The 16,973-nt window shown below is 40.8% G+C and overlaps 1 protein-coding gene across 3 annotated transcripts in view; it reads left to right on the top strand.

Annotated features, from left to right (window-relative positions):
- EPG5 (ectopic P-granules 5 autophagy tethering factor) overlaps positions 1–16,973 on the top strand; it is a 71,073-nt gene that overhangs the window by 37,400 nt on the left and 16,700 nt on the right. For all 3 annotated transcript variants that reach the window (XM_069880361.1, XM_069880359.1, XM_069880362.1), the window contains 14 exons: positions 64–204; positions 1,001–1,145; positions 2,777–2,974; positions 3,548–3,658; positions 4,414–4,533; positions 6,411–6,577; positions 6,732–6,959; positions 8,642–8,765; positions 9,735–9,876; positions 10,937–11,108; positions 12,056–12,218; positions 12,811–12,953; positions 14,499–14,655; positions 15,625–15,819. In XM_069880361.1, the coding sequence (XP_069736462.1) occupies positions 64–204; positions 1,001–1,145; positions 2,777–2,974; positions 3,548–3,658; positions 4,414–4,533; positions 6,411–6,577; positions 6,732–6,959; positions 8,642–8,765; positions 9,735–9,876; positions 10,937–11,108; positions 12,056–12,218; positions 12,811–12,953; positions 14,499–14,655; positions 15,625–15,819 (2,206 nt within the window). The remainder of the gene's footprint in view (positions 1–63; positions 205–1,000; positions 1,146–2,776; positions 2,975–3,547; positions 3,659–4,413; positions 4,534–6,410; positions 6,578–6,731; positions 6,960–8,641; positions 8,766–9,734; positions 9,877–10,936; positions 11,109–12,055; positions 12,219–12,810; positions 12,954–14,498; positions 14,656–15,624; positions 15,820–16,973) is intronic.

Here is a 16,973-nt window from a genome sequence, read left to right as displayed (position 1 = left end):
CTACACCCTATCTTCCTTTCTATTGATAATTGATGTGTTTTTCCCTATTTTTTGTTTTGACAGCATTGAGAAGTTCTGCGCTGAAGGGATCCCTCTTTTGGGTGTGCTTGTACAGTCTAGATATCTGAGAACAGTAGTCCATGTGCTGGATAAAATCTTACCCTTATTTTACTCTTGCCAGTATTATCTCCTGAAGAATGAACAGTAAGGTTTTTATGTTCCTAATACATATATTGATAAAGAACAGTGAAACATCATCTTTCAACTGTTAAATGTATCAGGCTTCATTCTGGGTTTCACATTTGGTGAGAATGGGACACAGATGATGGGGAAGTACATCTTGTTTGTTTGCTGAGTTAATTTTAGCATTGACTGTCATTGAGGAAGTTGTAGAAGTGTCTCTTACTAACATCACATGTACAGTTGTCACTGATGCTGCTGCTGTGCCAGAGAAGTGGTTTTCAAACAGCTGTATTGACAAATCATAGTTGTGTTTACATGAGTGAAAAAAATAAGCAGATGCTACTATTTACCTGTGTCCCTGTTGGTGAGCCAAACAGCAGCTGGGATCATTTAGTGTTTGATAGGAACGGTTGGACTCGATGATCCGGTGGGTCTCTTCCAACCTGGTTATTCTGTGATTCTGTGATTCTTCAGTGCTGTCTGTCTGTCCTGGTGAATCAGCAACATGATCCCTTGGGGTGCTTTTGGCATACTACCAAACAATTCCTAGGCTAGTTTTGGGTGCTGATGTGGATCAAGAACTGTATTCAGTCCCAATGAGCTGCTTTGCATTAGTCTGCCATGGAGTGCTCATACTGTGCCTGTGATGTGGTTAAAATGGAGCAATTAAATCTGCAGCACGTTTGTGAGTCGAAGTGCTCCTATATGGGTTTCACCAGTGCTGTTGAGCTGCCTTTAAATTCTCTACGAGCAGGTTTTCTGTGTATTATGCAGTAGGAGATATTTTAGAGTTTATTTAATTTGTTGACATCCCTAGGTTTTTATCTTACATCCAACTGTTCCTTCATCTGGATAGTGGAGTCCCTCAAGGCGTCACCCAGCAGGTTACACATAAAGTTACACAGCACTTGACTGGAGTGAGCTATGGAGAAAATGTGAAGCTGCTCAGCAGCATGATACAGGTAAGAATATTATTGAAAAAAAGAAGAGGGAGTTTTTAAAAAAAAAGTAAGTCTTTTTTTTTTACCAAATTAGTGCTTAACATTAAAAAGGACACTGAATCTGGCGGTTCTGCAGCCATGAAATACCCTGCATCGAGCATGAATAGTTGGGTTTGGTTTCCTGTTATACTTGTGCTTAAACTTGGCTAAATCTGGCAACACATGTGACACTGGGCATAACAATATGTGCCATCCACACTTCATGGAAAATGGATTTTCTAATTTTGGGTCAAAATTCTGCCTAAAAAGGGAATGTGATACACAGCCTTACTTTTCTGAGTCAGTTGGGGAATATAGCAGATATATTGATGTTTGAAAGCTTTGCCTTTGACCACTGATTTGTCTGTGCTGTGGAAAAGTGTTGCTGTGTTAAGAAACCGTTATATTTTTAAAGTGCAGAGAGGTCAGGGTGAAGCGCTTTCAACATAAGAGAGGAGTAAGGATGAAATCCAGAGGAATTGGGACAAACTGGAGAAATGGACTTGTGTGCACCTTGTGAGGTTCAACAAGGCCAAGTGCAAGGCCCTGCACCTCAGTCCTGGCAATCCTCGATTTCAATATAGGCTGGGGATGATGTGACTGAGAGCAGCCCTGTGGAGAAGGACTTGGGCTTGCTGGTGGACAAAAAGCTGTTCATGAGCCAGCAGTGTGCGCTCGCAGCCCAGAAACCAACCGTATCCTGGGCTGCATCCAAAGCATTGTGTCCAGCAGGGTGAGGGAGGGGATTCTGCCCCTCCACTCTGCTCTTGTGAGACCCCACCTGGAGTCCTGTGTTCACTCCTGGAGCTCTCAGCACAAGGAGGGACATGGACCTGTTGGAGTGAGTTCAAAGGAGGCCACAAGGATAATGCAAGGGCTGGACCACCTCACCTATGAGGATGGGCTGAGAGAGTTGGCCTTGTTCAGCCTGGAGAAGAAAAGGCTTCAAGGAGAGACCTTAGAGCACCTTCCAGTAGTTAAGAGGGGCTACAGGAAAGATAAAGACAGACTTTTTAACGAGGCCTGTTGTGGCAGGACAAGAGGTGATGATTTTAATCCAAGGGAGGGCATTTTATGGACTGGGTATAAGAAAGAAATTTTATTACTGTGAGGGTGGTGAAACACTGGCACAGGTTGCCCCGAGAGGTAGCAGTTTCCATCCCTGGAAACATTCCGGGTCAGGTAGGATGGGGCTTTTAGCAACCTGGTCTAATTAAAGTTGTCACTGCTTCTGGAGGGCGGGTGGACAAGGTGGGACTTTTACAGGTCCCTACCAACCCAAAGCTTTCTGTGATTGTGTGAATGGGAACCTACCTACTCTGCAAAGTCCTTTTTGCAGGAGCAGAGGCTACACTTCAGAATTAGCTGGCATTTATGCCTGCAGGTCACAGGGTCCTCACTTATGGCCTTTTCACAAGGTGCTCAGCTCTCCAGGCTGCAGAATCTCTTGGAGGTTGGAGGCCACAAGGCTATTTTTACACAGACATGGACAACATCATCGTAAATTATTTGTTTTAAGGATAGACCTTTATGCAAGTTAAGCAGTTAATCAATAAATTCTTGTCCTCTAAGATAAGCAATCTCTTGATTAATTCTGCCCTTTAATCTGTCAGACTCACATCTATCTCAGTGACCAGCCAAATGGAGTGGGTCTGGCTGCAGTACTGGAGTTCTGGGTTCAGGTTCTCACGAGCCAGCAGCTGTGGCACAGGGACCGGGCAACACTCTTCTTGCTCGATGACTTATGTAAAGCTGCTTTTCAGTACAGTCAAGAAGACTGCATACAAAAGCTGCTTTACCAACAGCACAAGGTAAATGGATATGGTATGGTGGTATAAATGGTCAGTTCATGTGTTGCTCATTTTAATTTTGGTGTGATTGTGTTTTCCTGAAATGTGACAAGAACAGTTGTGATGATGAGTAATGGTAGGGTTATGTTTTTTTTTTTGTTTGAGTATGTCAAAATTAGTGAAATATATTTGAAAAATATATTTTATATATATTTGAAATATATTTATCTTATATTTGAAAAATAATTATCATAAGAATTAAAACCTGTTTGGAACACAGGTCTCACTCATGAGTTTTGTCATAGTATTTTAGTCTGTGGTCTTTGCATTTCAAATGTTTGGGAGTGTATTTAGAACGAAAACAGAGCATCCTCTCCTGAAAAAAAACCAGACTGTCACTATAACAGAATCTTTTCAGCGAAAAAGAAATAAAATAGGCATTTTGGTGGTAGCTGGTTGATCTGAGGTTGGGAGGTAGGAACCTGAGGCAGAAAGGAACTGGGGTGAATGTAGAATGATGTACTTGTGGCTTGTAAGTTCTCTGTCTGGCTGCTTCTAGCAGAAGAAAAGCAAATATTTTCTGTTTCTGTACAGAATGCTTTGGGCTATCATTGTGACAAAGGTCTTCTGTCTTCGCTTGTTAGCTGGATTGTGGCAGGCAATGTGACACCTTCCTTTGTTGAGGGCAATGCCAATTCTTCTCAGGTAAGTGGTATGATGGTGTTGTATGAGCAACCCTGGAATAAACAATATATAGGTGTTTAGGGTTTTTTTCCTGCTTTTACAGGTTTTTGCAGATTTTTCTCTTGTTCCCTCTTTCTTTCCCTCTGAGTTTTCTCCTGATAAAAATCCTAATTTAGCTTAAGAGGATGGATTTATTACGCTAAGGGGAGCATGGATGTTTTACATAGAGAAAGTTTCAGATCTGTGTCCAAGAATTCATATAATAGGATTTATTGGTAAAAGTTTCTTTTAATCTTCCGTTGTTCTCAGTATGTTTAGTGAGAGAAAAATATGTAAAGCCTGATTCTTCCATGAGATCAATCTTTACCTGATAAATATTTTGAATGGTAATAGTTTCTTTTCTGCTTAAGCAATTTCCTTGGATGAGCAAAACAAAGGAAACCCCTGCAGTAGCCCAACTGGAGGTGTCTAGAGCAGGTGGGAGAGGGGAGATCTGATTTTATAAGGTTTGAGTAGGTTGTTTTTTTCAGAAAACTGGGTAATTCATCTGTCCCTATTTTACCCTTCTTTCCCATGATTGTATCGAATACAAAGAGGATGTTTGAACATAGATAGGGAGGAAACAGGTTCTCTGTTATTGTTGGGGCATGATATTGCTCTTGCAACTTTATAATGGGAATTTGGCAGAAGTGTATTCCTCTTAGGAAAACAGCAAGACTTCTGATCCTACTGTTGCCATTTTGTTATCCATTTTTCTGTTATTGCTGTTTTTACAGGTGTGGTTTTCATGGACGGTGTTAAATATGGAGTCAATATTTGAAGAAGATTCACAGCTTCGCAGGGTTGTGGAGGGGGAGTTGGTTATTAACGCTTTAGCTCCTGATCAGGCTTTGAAGGTGAGAGAACTGTTAATCTGCTTTTATTACTGGAGAAAAGCGTTCTCTTGTGTTGTTTAATTTTATCTTATGTGCTTTTTCTTACCAGGATAAAAGCATAATTAGTGCTTTACCTGGCACTCCAGGAGAAAACATACCTCAAGGAAGTTTTCTTTTACTTTTTGAGTTGAATGTTTAAAAGCTACTGTGCAAATATCTTGTTTTCAATATACCATTGTTTACAGAAAACTTCTGTCACTAGTCTATGTTCTTGCATGATTTTCTGGGTTATCTCAGTGCCTCACAATCTTCTGTGGATTTATGCTGTATCACTGAGATACTTTTATTTTACATGTGGGAAAATGTATTTCAAAAAGCATTTCTGAAATGACTTGGATTTTGCAGAATTCTGGTCTTTGCTGTTCTCTCTGTTTGTTGAATTATTTTCCAGGACTTTCAGAACTGTTAAGGTCTCTCTCTTAACAAGGTTTTAACAAGGTAACTTGCTTTAAACCATGTTGCGCTTTGTCCAGGTTTTTTGCCCAAATTTAATTTAAAATTCTGGAGTGAAGCAAGTGGAAACCAAATCCGTCCAATCTCAAGAGTGCAGACTTTCACACACGCTTCATCTCATAGAATCATAGAATAACCAGGTTGGAAGAGACCCACTGGGTCATCGAGTCCAACCATTCCTATCTCAACTGTTTCATTGTCTTTTAATACAAAAGACAGCCTAGAAGCTCTATGAAAATAGATTATTTTTTTATGTGCTCTATGAAGCTGTATGACAACAGGTCTGGCTGTGTCCAGACCGCTATATGTCTTGCATTCTTGGAGATTAGTCTGGAAAACATTTGTCCCTTGGCTTGCTGACTTGATTTACTTGGAAAACAGTGAGATAGTATGTGGGGAGTGTGCGGAAAAGGATGTTGAGGGTTCTTGAGGTCTGGGGTAGGGAATGAGGTAGTGCCAGGGTCTGCGTTGAGTTGTGAGAACTCAGAAAAGCCTTGTGTCCATGGGAGTTTGGTGTGTGACTTCTTAATGGTTTAGTGAATCCATGAAGTAATATCCTGTGCTGCTAATAGGGAGTGCTGCTGCTTGTGCATTGCATCACCTTATTTCCGTCTGTATTATTTCTTCACATCAGTTTTAGTTTTCACTTCGGATTTTCTGAGAGCTGTATGGAGTACAGTCTAGTCTGGAGAAAGCTAGAAGTGGTAGCGCATTGTAGAATTCTGTGTCCTCATGTGGCTTAAGGCTTATTTTTACTGGTTGAAACATGCTGTGTACTTCACTGCTTCTGCTTTGTTCTGCCGCAGCATTGATGTTAATGGAAGCCTAAACCGGGAACATCTGCCTTTGTGAGGAAACCCATTAATTCACTGTAATTAACACCCATAGCTCATATAGCCTTGCATCACACTAGCTCCTCCATTCATGCTGGTTCTTTTTCATAGAATCATAGAATAACTAGGTTGGAAGAGACCCACCGGATCATCGAGTCCAACCATTCCTATCAAACACTAAACCATGCCCCTTAGCACCTCGTCCACCCGTGCCTTAAACACCTCCGGGGAAGGTGAATCAACCACCTCCCTGGGCAGCCTCTGCCAGTGCCCAATGACCCTTTCTGTGAAGAATTTTTTCCTAATGTTTTTAAATGTTTTAATTTTTAATGTTTTAACTTTAAACATCAGAGGGGTAGCACTGCTCTCTAACAGCTGCCCAACACAACTGTGAGCTGGGCAGCTTGTCCTCAAAGACCTGTGATACATGTGTGAACGCTTTCAAAGTTTTCTCCTTTGTAGGTGCTGAGTTTTCACTGTTGTAATCTGATGGGTTAAGTTGTGACAGCCCAGTACAGCATAACACTCATCTGAAAACTGTTCTTTTTACAGAAAGCCCAGGCCCAGCTGAAGCTGCCCATTGTACCTTCCCTTCAGAGGCTCATGATTTACCGCTGGGCTCACCAGGCCCTTGCTACCCCAGCTGATCACCCTCTCATGCCACTAATTTGGCAGAAATTCTTCCTGCTGTATCTTCACCGACCGGGACCACAGTATGGGTGAGTCTGATCATAAGGGCTGTAGCAAGATTCAACACCTCTCTCTGAGACTGCATTGGGTACCAGCAGCTTCTCTGAGGAGTCAATTTATTTGCAGATATACTGATTTGACAGTTGCAATGAGACTTTGTTGTGCTTTTTTGTCCATTTTTAGCCTACCTGTAGATGGCTGTATTGGAAGACGTTTTTTCCAGAGTGCAGCTCATGTTAGCTTACTAAATGAAATGAAGCAGCGCTTAATAGAAGTAGCAGACTTCCACCATGCTGCCAGTAAAGCATTAAGAGTGGAGAGTCCTGCAGAGGGCAGCGACAGATCACCAGGGAAGGCGAGCGGCTCACCAGATTACCTGACTTCACCAGAACTGCATAAGGAACTTGTCAGGTAAATAGAAAAAGCCTATGTGGTCCAGTTTAACCACTTGAATAACTACTGGAGCACCATCTTAGCAGTGGGAGGTGTGAAAGAATGTGACCCTTGGCTGACCTAGATGTACTGCAGGCACTTTTTATATGCATGATTGTGGTCAAATCTGTTCCTTTGTTTATATAACTTGTTTTATTAGAGAGGGGCTGATTATACTATTAAAAATAAAACATTACTGTCACTTGCCTTAGAGGACAGCTTGGATTTTGACTGATGGTATCCCCATAATGGTAAAATGTTTGTTGCTTAGACACATCTGCTACTGTTGTGGACAGTATATATAGCTATAAACATAAAGTGCTATATGTGGATACGTCTTTTTGTCACAGGCTAGGGTTGAAATTTAGGTCTGAATAAGAAGGGAATTTACTGGCGACTTGAACGTGAGGTTCAGTTAGCACAGTTTAACCAATTAGTTTATAAAATTGAGCTGTGACGTCTTGTGTTGGAGTGGCCTAAGAGATGGGCATGGTCACTCACTGCACCTCAGCTGAAGTGGTAAGTGGTAATTTCAAGGCGCTGCATACTTCACATACACTTAAACTGTAGCTATGTAGTTCAGAAGCCCCATGGCTCTGTTACACAGAGACTTTTGGTCTGAGAAGTCTGTCTTAAGAAATATTTGCAGTGTTGCAATATCTGAATTTTCTCAGGAGCTGGTTGAAAGGATTGTTTGGGAAGAGTCCTGTGTTCAGGGGATTTGGGCATGCAGGATCTGTTCCCCTCAGGAACCAGTAAATGCTGTATAAGCAAACAAGGGAGATAATAAATCGTCCTTGGTCATTTGGGAAGGACAATTCAGAGGTGCTCACTGGGTATAACTTGATTTATATTTTGTCAGGCTTTCCTTTCAAAAGAGTTCCCCACTCCAACATAAAACCAGACTCTTCTACAAGCAAGTAAATCTTGCATCCTGTTCATAAGGTCTGACTCTTGGAACTAGACTACTTCCATTTTTTCACCAATGACACTGATACAGAAAACAGGCGTTTGCTAGTGATACATAATACCATAGTGCAAAGATTTAATGGCATTCTAGTTCTCATTTTTATTTAATCAGGAAAGCTTGGATGACAGGTTTATAGAAAGGGTGCCACTCAGTAAGAGTGTCAGTTAAAGAAAGAATTATACTTACCTTAAAGTACAATGTTAACAGGGGAGGAAATGGGAGTAAGCTTTCTTTATGACAAGAAACTTAAAGATGAAACTAAGGTGTGAGCTTTTGGAGCAGGCACTCCAGAAAAGTCATGGGGTGAGAAGCTGAACTTGCTCAGACACGCTTCTCTTCATTTATCTTTTGAGTGGGGTTGTCAGTTTGAGTCCCTGATTTAGGAGACACTTCCAGTCCTGAGTCATGTTTGCTAGTCTTCATAAGTATTTCCTTTTCAGAATTTCTTCTGTTACTCTTGGTGATGGCCCTCATGTTTTTCTAAGTAGCTTGCCAGTCTTTAAACTGATGCTTAGTACGCTCATCGTAAAGCATCTGAAACATCTGCGTTTTGAGTTGTGTCACCTTGTAACATGATTTATTCCATTAACTCTAAATGCCAGAATGAGACAGCTGTTTAATGCATATGCTATATATACGATTAAAGTTCATGTTGATTTATATTTTTCCTTTTTTGTGTTTTTCTTCTCAGGCTTTGTAATGTTTTTGTTTTGTGGTTGGAAGAAGAGAGTTTCCAGAAAGGAGACACATACATTCCTTCTTTACCGAAGCAATATGATGCACATAGACTTGCTAAAGTCATGCAGAATCAACAGGTGAGGTGCCAATGACATTGGCGCTCTGGGTTCCAAAACTTACTTAACTTGAAGTGGGTCCTTTGAAATAGTGAGGGGCTTGGTGTCATTGTTGTTCAACAGGTGTAAAACTACCTCGCATAGAATCATAAAATGGTTTGGGTTGGAAGAGACTTTGAATGTCATCCAGTTCCAACCCCTGTGCCATGGCAGGGACACCTCCCACTAGACCAGTTTCTTCCTAAATATCGTATTCAATCCCGAACTGTCTTAATTTATATTTGAGTGAGGACATGAGTAGATTTCTTGCATATCTAAATGAGAACATGGCTCTTATTCTGTACTGTTCTGTCATTAGTTTTATATTCTAACATAATCTTAGAGAATTATTGAAGTTGGAGCACTGGAAGCTGAAATCTGCTCCTGTTGGCAGTCTGTAATATGTCAGGTTCAAATGTAAGTTAGCAGAAGTTTATATTCTGTCCAGTAAATCTAAAAAGTGAGTATAATTAAAAAAAAATGCAAGAGGGAAGATTTTGGAAGGGCTTTTCCTCGTCCATAATTTGTTTTGATTTCTCCAGTGCATGCAACTACTGAAAATGGAGCCTGCTTTAGCTTTATTATTGCTTAGTTAATCAAGCCATGATGTTTCAAATTTTGTTGATTTCCTCTGTGTACCTTTTTAAGAACAAAGTTTTAATAATCTGTGCCCTCTCTCTCTAATTTGTTACAAATTATACTGTGTGTGCTTGACAGATTTCTTCTGTAAGCCCCACAAATGATTTTCAATGGCTCACCTGTATATGTGATAAAAGTTCTGCAGCTTTTTTCTTCATTATGGATTTTCTTTCCCCTAGCAATTTTTTTATGACTTTAAATGGAAGGGTCTACTTTCATCACCTTATTTTAATTCCCTGCCTGCTGGGATGGATGCACAATACATGGTACTGGCCAAAATGAGAATGATAATTTAATTCTTTTGTGCTTTAGGATTTGTGGATGGAGTATGTTAATATTGAACTCATACACCACGAGTTTCAGGAAGCTCTAAACCTTTGGCTACATGCTAAACTTGAGTCACATACAAGCTGTGTTTCTGCAGGGCAAACAGACTTCACCAACCCTTTATCAGGTAAGAGAGAATAATATTGTTAATGAACCTGGGCCAGAAAGGATTGTTAGGATATTGAAACTCTGATTTCTTTAGGAACATAGTGATGTCTGAGAATAAAGATGTTAACACAATTCGTTTTCTATGGGTGCTTCATTTTTTATGAAGTCTTCATGGTGTTTTCAGCAAGATCCTCATGTAGGGGGGTAATAGTGATGTTTCTGTCACATCACAGTCCAGTGGGTCCTGTTGTCCAGCTTCCTGGTTGAGCTCCCCAAAGATTCCTCCCACACAGAGCATACTCCAGACAGGCTGAGTTTTCCCAAAGTTTAGACACAGCTGCAAGCAGAGGCAAAAACCGCTGTAACTGAAAACAAAGATTCTGGTTTTTTTTTCATTTGTTCTCAGTGCCTTTCCTTGGAGTTTTGACATGCTGAAAGGGTTGGGTTGGTCTAGCACAGAGTGGTGTAATAGTCATGGTGGGTGTATTAAGGTTATGGTGAGATTGGATTTTTTGGGGGGCTTATTAAAAAAAGGGGATGGGGGAGTAGAAGAAGTCTGGAATGGTTTCATAGGTAGCACGGTTTGGCAGCATTTAGGCTAAGGAATTGAGTGGGAGTCAGCAGGAGGACAGAGCTGGCCTGGAGAGGGGCAGCACTTTGGGAAAGAATTGAAGCTGACAAGATGAGAGATGAGGGTGAATTTTTGGGAAGGGAAGATAAACTTGGCTTAGCAGACTGGGTCTGGGAGCCTCTGTTGGATGAAGGGAGTGAATGGGCTCGTAAGAGGAAAATCAGAAGGTTAGAAATTAGGAGTGGCCGGGGGACACAGGGAAAGCAAAGGGGATCTTGGATCCTATTTGTGTGATTGAACTGATTATGAAAATCAGCTGTGTGAAATAAACTTCATCATAAAACCAGAAAGATTAATTAAGAGATTTTTATAAAGGGAGAAATCCTGAAAAATATGCCTGGTGCTAAAAATGTTTCATGAAAAAAAATTCTGAATGAAATAATGTTTTTGTTAATTTTTTTTTTCTGAATTTCTTATTGACAAAACTTGCTTCTGCTTTCTTTTCTAGCCAGAGAGAGGGTAATTAATAATTTGAAGAAGTTTGATACTCCCAAGCCCCCTCTTCCGCTGCAGACGATGAAAGCTCCTGTGCCAGTTATTTCCTCTGCCAGTCTAGTAAATCAGAAAGAAGCAGTTCAGCTCATGCGCATGGACCTTAACATCTTGCAGCAACATGCCAAGTAAGACATAGCTGTTTTCAGTTGTCCTTGCTAGCATGTTGAACAGTGTCTTCAGCTGCCCTTTACAGCAGCCTCCTTTGTGATGTTGGCACAAGACTGTCAGTACTTGACCTCTGCTTCCTGTACTGTTTTCTCTCTTTCCTCTTTTTTTTCTTGGCTATCATTGTTCCATGCCGTTAACTAAGATAAGACTATACAGCTCTTATCTAATCACTCGCCTTACATCAGCTGATATCTAACTTGTACAGTTTCTTTTCTTGTTTGGCATACTTCTTAAAATAAAGCCTTTAGCCTAGATTTGTTGACGATAAGTTAGTTAACCCTTTTGCACAGATGTATTAGTTGCAATATGAAGAACTGGAGCCCCCAGGAGAGAAATCTGATTTATGGGGCTATTGGTCTTGTAAGTGAAAGATTTTCTGTTTGTAATATACCTACTAAGAGATTCCAGCTGAATTATTTTCAAACTTAGCTGATGCATCTGTAGCTGTATTTGTCCAATATAGTCATTTAATATCAATATTGTACACCAAACCAAAACTTGCTAAGGCCAAGAGGCAATATGTCTAAACAATTCCAGCACTAATTTTAGGTGAACTTTGTTTTGACTATATCATCCCACAGTCCAGCTTTTTTTTATCTGGTGAAAAATTACATTTCGTACAGAGTGTGATCTATATAATTTCCTTTCAGGCTGTCATACAGAATGATTAAAAAGAACTCATGCAGGCTCAAGGAGTTTTGTTTTTATGAATCTGTTTCTTTATTACTTTGAACTGCTATTACTTTGAAATTTTAACTCAGTTTCATTTAATGACCTTCTATGTTTTCTAGGAAAGGGTCTCAAGTCTTTGTATGGCACATTGAAGTCTCTTCTCTAAGTATTATTCTAAGTATTATTGTTTTCAGTAAAGATTTTAGTAACTTTAATAATGAATACTTTTCAGAACTGCGGCTCTCTGGGAGTCTCAGCACGTTGCTCTCAATAGCGAAATATTGGACACGCTACCTAAGCTGTATGTCAATCGGGAAGAGCAGATCACCCTCCATTTGGAGTGCCGGGGAACTTCAAATAAAGGCTGCCAGGGAGCAGCTCTTCTGACAATCCAGGTTAGAGACGCGGCATCACTTCTCTTTGGGGATTTTGGACATGGATCGTAACAATGGAATGACTGAGTGGTTAGAAGAACAGTAGCATTTGACCAAGTAAAACCATATACACCTAGCAGTTTACCTGAAATACCTGATATGTAATGTTCAAAACGAGATGTGGATCTGCAGCTGAAGAAGTTGTTGCAAAAGATTTGTTTGGCTTGTAGCGTCCCTTCTAAACTACTTCCCAATGTGTAAATATGAGAAAAATCTCATGTAGGAATAGAAGCATGGCAATGTTTGTAGAAGTATTCCCATGTTGTTTGGTAAATGAATTTCTTGATCCCTGCTAAGTTTCAGTCCCTCTGGACTAAAACTCTTACGTAAAAGGCATGAATTATATTAGTGTGTGATAATTAAATAGGAACGTGGCCAAGAATGTGTGCTTGGGCACAGTGAACTAAATCTGATCAAAACTCTCAGGGGAAAACAGTTTATATTCAGAGTTCCTTTACTGGGCTCTGCTTCATTTTTACGAATAGGTGCAACTTAGAAGGCTCTTACCAAAAGATATTATTCTGAAATGAATATGTGTCTCTTTGTCATTTAGTTTGAAGGGAAACATAAAAATGAAGCAGTGAGCCAGCAGCTTCATGCTTTGCGTAAAGAAGTGAGACAACTGCAGGCAGAAGCTACGAAGCCACCTTCTCTGGGTGTTGTGGAAGCAGCAGTACATGTGGAAAATTTTATAACGTAGGTTGTTCAGACACTCTTGTAGATAGTGTTGTTTTATATTTCTTTTTCTGTATAAAAGACTTAAAATATGAAATCTGCGTGTTTTTCATAATGCTTATCAGCTTGGGTCGACAACAGAATGGGAATCTTTAGACTTGGATGTTTTTGACACAAACCGCTAAAAGAATAACAACTCTCTGTGTATTGTCTGAAGAGCTAACTGGTGGTTGTTTGGCCTCCACAGGGCACACAGTGTTATTTTCTGCTTCAGTTTATTGTACTATACAGTAGAGTAATCCTTCTAGCACTGCAAAAGCATGCAGAGTGATGACAGGGGTGCTATGTTAAACTTGAAGAAATGGCAAACTCCTACCACAACTGAACTGCATAGTTTTAATGTTTCTAGAGGTTTTCCCCTCTAATAGTGCAGACATAGCTCTTTAATAGAGTTGAAGTAGCTTTTCCATATCTAAAACAAAGTACTGCAGTGGAAGAGGAACTATATAAAATCACTTTTTTGGAGATGGGTGAATAAATGGCCCTTTTCCTTTTGAAGGCCTTTTGGAGCACATCCAGAGGGGTCTGGTTTTGGAGGTTTGCAACACTGTTCTTTTCAATGTTCTGGATTTCTGCTGGGAATCCTTTAGTGTAGTTGGCTTCCTACAGAGTGTGCTCACTGTCAAAGTAAAAATATTTAGTTACTGTTTCTACATGTTCATTCTCGATCGTTAATCTGAAGAATTTTGTGGATGATCTAGTTCTTGGGATTTACATCTGTAGAATTGCACATTCTTTATTTTGTAATTCAGACTTAGTGAAGATGGGGGGGTGAGTTCAATAAGATATTTATTTGGCAACACATAAGAAAAGATTAACTCAGTTTTAATTCTCTTATTAAGTAAAAAGAGGTAGATTTTCTTGCACTACAGATGTAGTTGAGATAGCCTAAGAATACAATAAACACATGATTTGAGGGAGAAATAATCTATTGGAACTATGCTGTGAAAAAACTTCTGATGACCACTTTCTGGGTTTGGAGTTACCCATTTCAGACAGTAAAATTCTTGAGCTAAACCTGGCACTGTTCAGCCTGGATATGAGAAGGTTCAGGAGGGTTTCATTGATGTATAGAAATACGAGAAGGGGGTGCGCAAAAAAGGTGAAGCCAGGCTCTTTTCAGAGGTGGTCAGTGGCAGGACATGAGGCAGTGGGCGCATACTGAAGCACAGGAGCTTCTGTCTCAACGTTGGGAAACACTATGTTATTGTGAGGGTGACACAGGCTGTCCAGAGATGTTTTGGAGTCTCTGTCCTTTGGGATACTCAAAAGCTGCCTGGACACAGTCCTGGGCTGTGAGCTGTAGGTAACTGAGTAGGGTGTTGGTCCAGGTGTCCTCTAGAGGTCTGTCCCAACCTCAGCCACACTGTGACCCCCGTGCTTGATCGTCGTGTAAGACAGAAATACACATCACAAGGCTATAGGTTGGCAAGAAACCTTTCTTTATTGTCACAGGTGATTTTTCTGTATGTAAATTTAATCTGCCTTTTCATTTCTTTCCCCCAGGGCCTTAATAAATATCTACAAGGTACAGCCTATGCCTGCAATTAAGAAAGTTGGAATTAGTTTGTTTTTTACATTAGTGGAGTATGTGTGTGATGAAACTCAACGCAATCCTCCCACAAGGCAGTTCTTCACATCCTGCATTGAGATTCTAGGCCAAGTGAGTTGACTCTCTTGATTTTGGATGCCTGATGCTTATCCCAATTGCCTGTTGATATTAGGGGTCTAAAACATTCAGAAGCCTGAAAATTAACTTTTAAGCTTCTATCTCATTTTCCTTTCAACTAGTTCTATAATATACACATTCTTTAGGAGAATTCAAGCTTGCAAATAAAAGCAAAACAAGAACTGTTCTGAAGCAAAGTAAGAACTGTTGCTCTGAGATGCCAGCCTACTGCTAATACGCTCACTGTATTAATTTGATGCTAAGGCAGGCTAGATTTTTGGACAGATGACTAAAGTGTGGGTACTTGCAATATTATAAGGGTGTTTTGGCATATGTTTCACTGATTACTTTTAGCTGACGTACGTCTTGCCAACTTCTGTGTTCAGATACCTCTCTTCTGCAGCCTTGCAATAAATATTCTTTGTATAGAGAGTTAGGCAGAAGTTTGCTGGTAAAGCAGGTAAGTTTTTTTGGTAATATTTACTATGAACACATTATATGGATGCTCTTAAGAAGGAGCATTAACCTCAGGCGTTTTTTTTATCTTTTAAATGTGATTTGTTTCCATGCACAGCTGTCCTTAAGCACCTCTAACAGCTGAGTTACTGAAGAGCTCTCCATGGACGTAGTTCTGTTTAAGCATTTCTTAACATCAAGCAAGGCTGCTGAAACCTGTATGCATTTTCTTTTGTTAACAGAAAAACTGTATTTGTAGGTATTTTTATGCAGAGTGGGTGTGGTCACAAGTGGTTTTAAGTGTACTAGGTAAAAGGGTTTATCTTACATTGTATTTTGTGGAGCAGTTGAAGTTGATCTCACAGTCTGTCATTTTTAGGAAAGTGTTTTCTTTTTTTAAACGGACCAAAAATTGTGCTTGTTTTGACAATAAGTGCTACGAGGTTATTTTTTTTCCCAGTAGATTCGTATTAGGCCTCTTTTCCTCACCATTCCTGATTTCTTCAGGTGTTCATCAGTGGGACCAAATCAGAATGCAAACATCTCCTCCAGACAATCCTACGCAATCGGAGGCTCTGTACTCTCCTTTCTCCTTACTTCACTCCTGTTGCCTCTCCCAGTGAGTTTGTGACTTTATATGAAAAAGTTGTGGCCTTTCTGAGTGAGGATAATGGTGATGTTGTCTTCATGTTGCTGACGAAGGTAAAGTACTTGTGAATACCTCATCTGGTTTGTGGGTTGCTTTTGTGGATGTTCTTTTGCTGGAGACTGTGGCTTTAGGCTAAGGAAGAAAAAGGTGCAAATCCAGTACTTTAAAATAGCGTGGCGAGGTTCTGTAGGTCTGTGAGAGCAGCCCTGTGGAAGGGATCTGAGGGTTCTGGTTGATGGCAAGTTGAAAATGAGCCACAGTGAGCCCTGGCAGCCAAGAGGGCAACCACGTCCTTGGGTACATCCAGCATGGCATCGCCAGCCAGTTGAGGGAGGGGGTTGTCCCGCTCTACTCCGCACTGGTGCAGCCCCACCTCAAAAATTGTGTGAATTTTGGGTGCTGCAGTATAAAAAGGATATCAGCTACTGGAGAGCGTCCAGAGGAGGCCACAAAGTTGGTGGAGGTTTTAGAGGGGAAGCCATATGAGGAGTGGCTGAAGTTGCATGGTCTGGAAAAGAGGAGACTGAAGGGGGATGTCATTGATGTCATTGCAGTTCACTGCTTTCCTCATAAGGGAGGGAAGAGGAGCAAGCGCTGATCTCTTCTCTCTGTTGACCAATGATAGGATCTGAGAGAATGACAGGAAGATGTGCCAGGGGAGGGTTAGGTTGGATATTAGGAAAAGTTTCTTCAACCAGTGGGTGGCAGAGCATTGAACACAGAATCACAGAATTGATAGGTTGGAAAAGACCCACTGGATCATCGAGTCCAACCATTCCCATCAATCACTAAACCATGTCCCTCAGCACCTCATCCACCCGTCTTTTAAACATCTCCAGGGAAGGTGACTCAACGACCTCTCTGGGCAGCCTGTTCCAGTGTCCAGTGACTTTCTGTGAAAAATTTTTTCCTGGTGTCCAGCCTGAACCTCCTCTGGTGGAGCTTGAGGCCATTCCCTCTCGTCCTGTCCCCTGTCACTTGGGAGAAGAGCCCAGCTCCCTCCTCTCCACAACCTCCTTTCAGGTAGTTGTAGAAAGCAATGAGGTCTCCCCTCAGCCTCCTCTTCTCCAGGCTAAACAACACCAGCTCTCAGCTGATCCTTGTAAGAACAGCTCCCTAGGGAAGCAGCTATGGCACCAAGTCTGAAAGTATTTCAGAAGCATTTGGACAATGCATTCAGACTAACAGTGTTAATGTTGGCGTTGTC

The sequence above is a fragment of the Phaenicophaeus curvirostris genome, chromosome Z (genome assembly GCF_032191515.1).
Source record: "Phaenicophaeus curvirostris isolate KB17595 chromosome Z, BPBGC_Pcur_1.0, whole genome shotgun sequence".
Lineage (NCBI taxonomy): Eukaryota > Metazoa > Chordata > Aves > Cuculiformes > Cuculidae > Phaenicophaeus > Phaenicophaeus curvirostris.
This window is presented reverse-complemented; position numbering and strand designations above follow the sequence as displayed.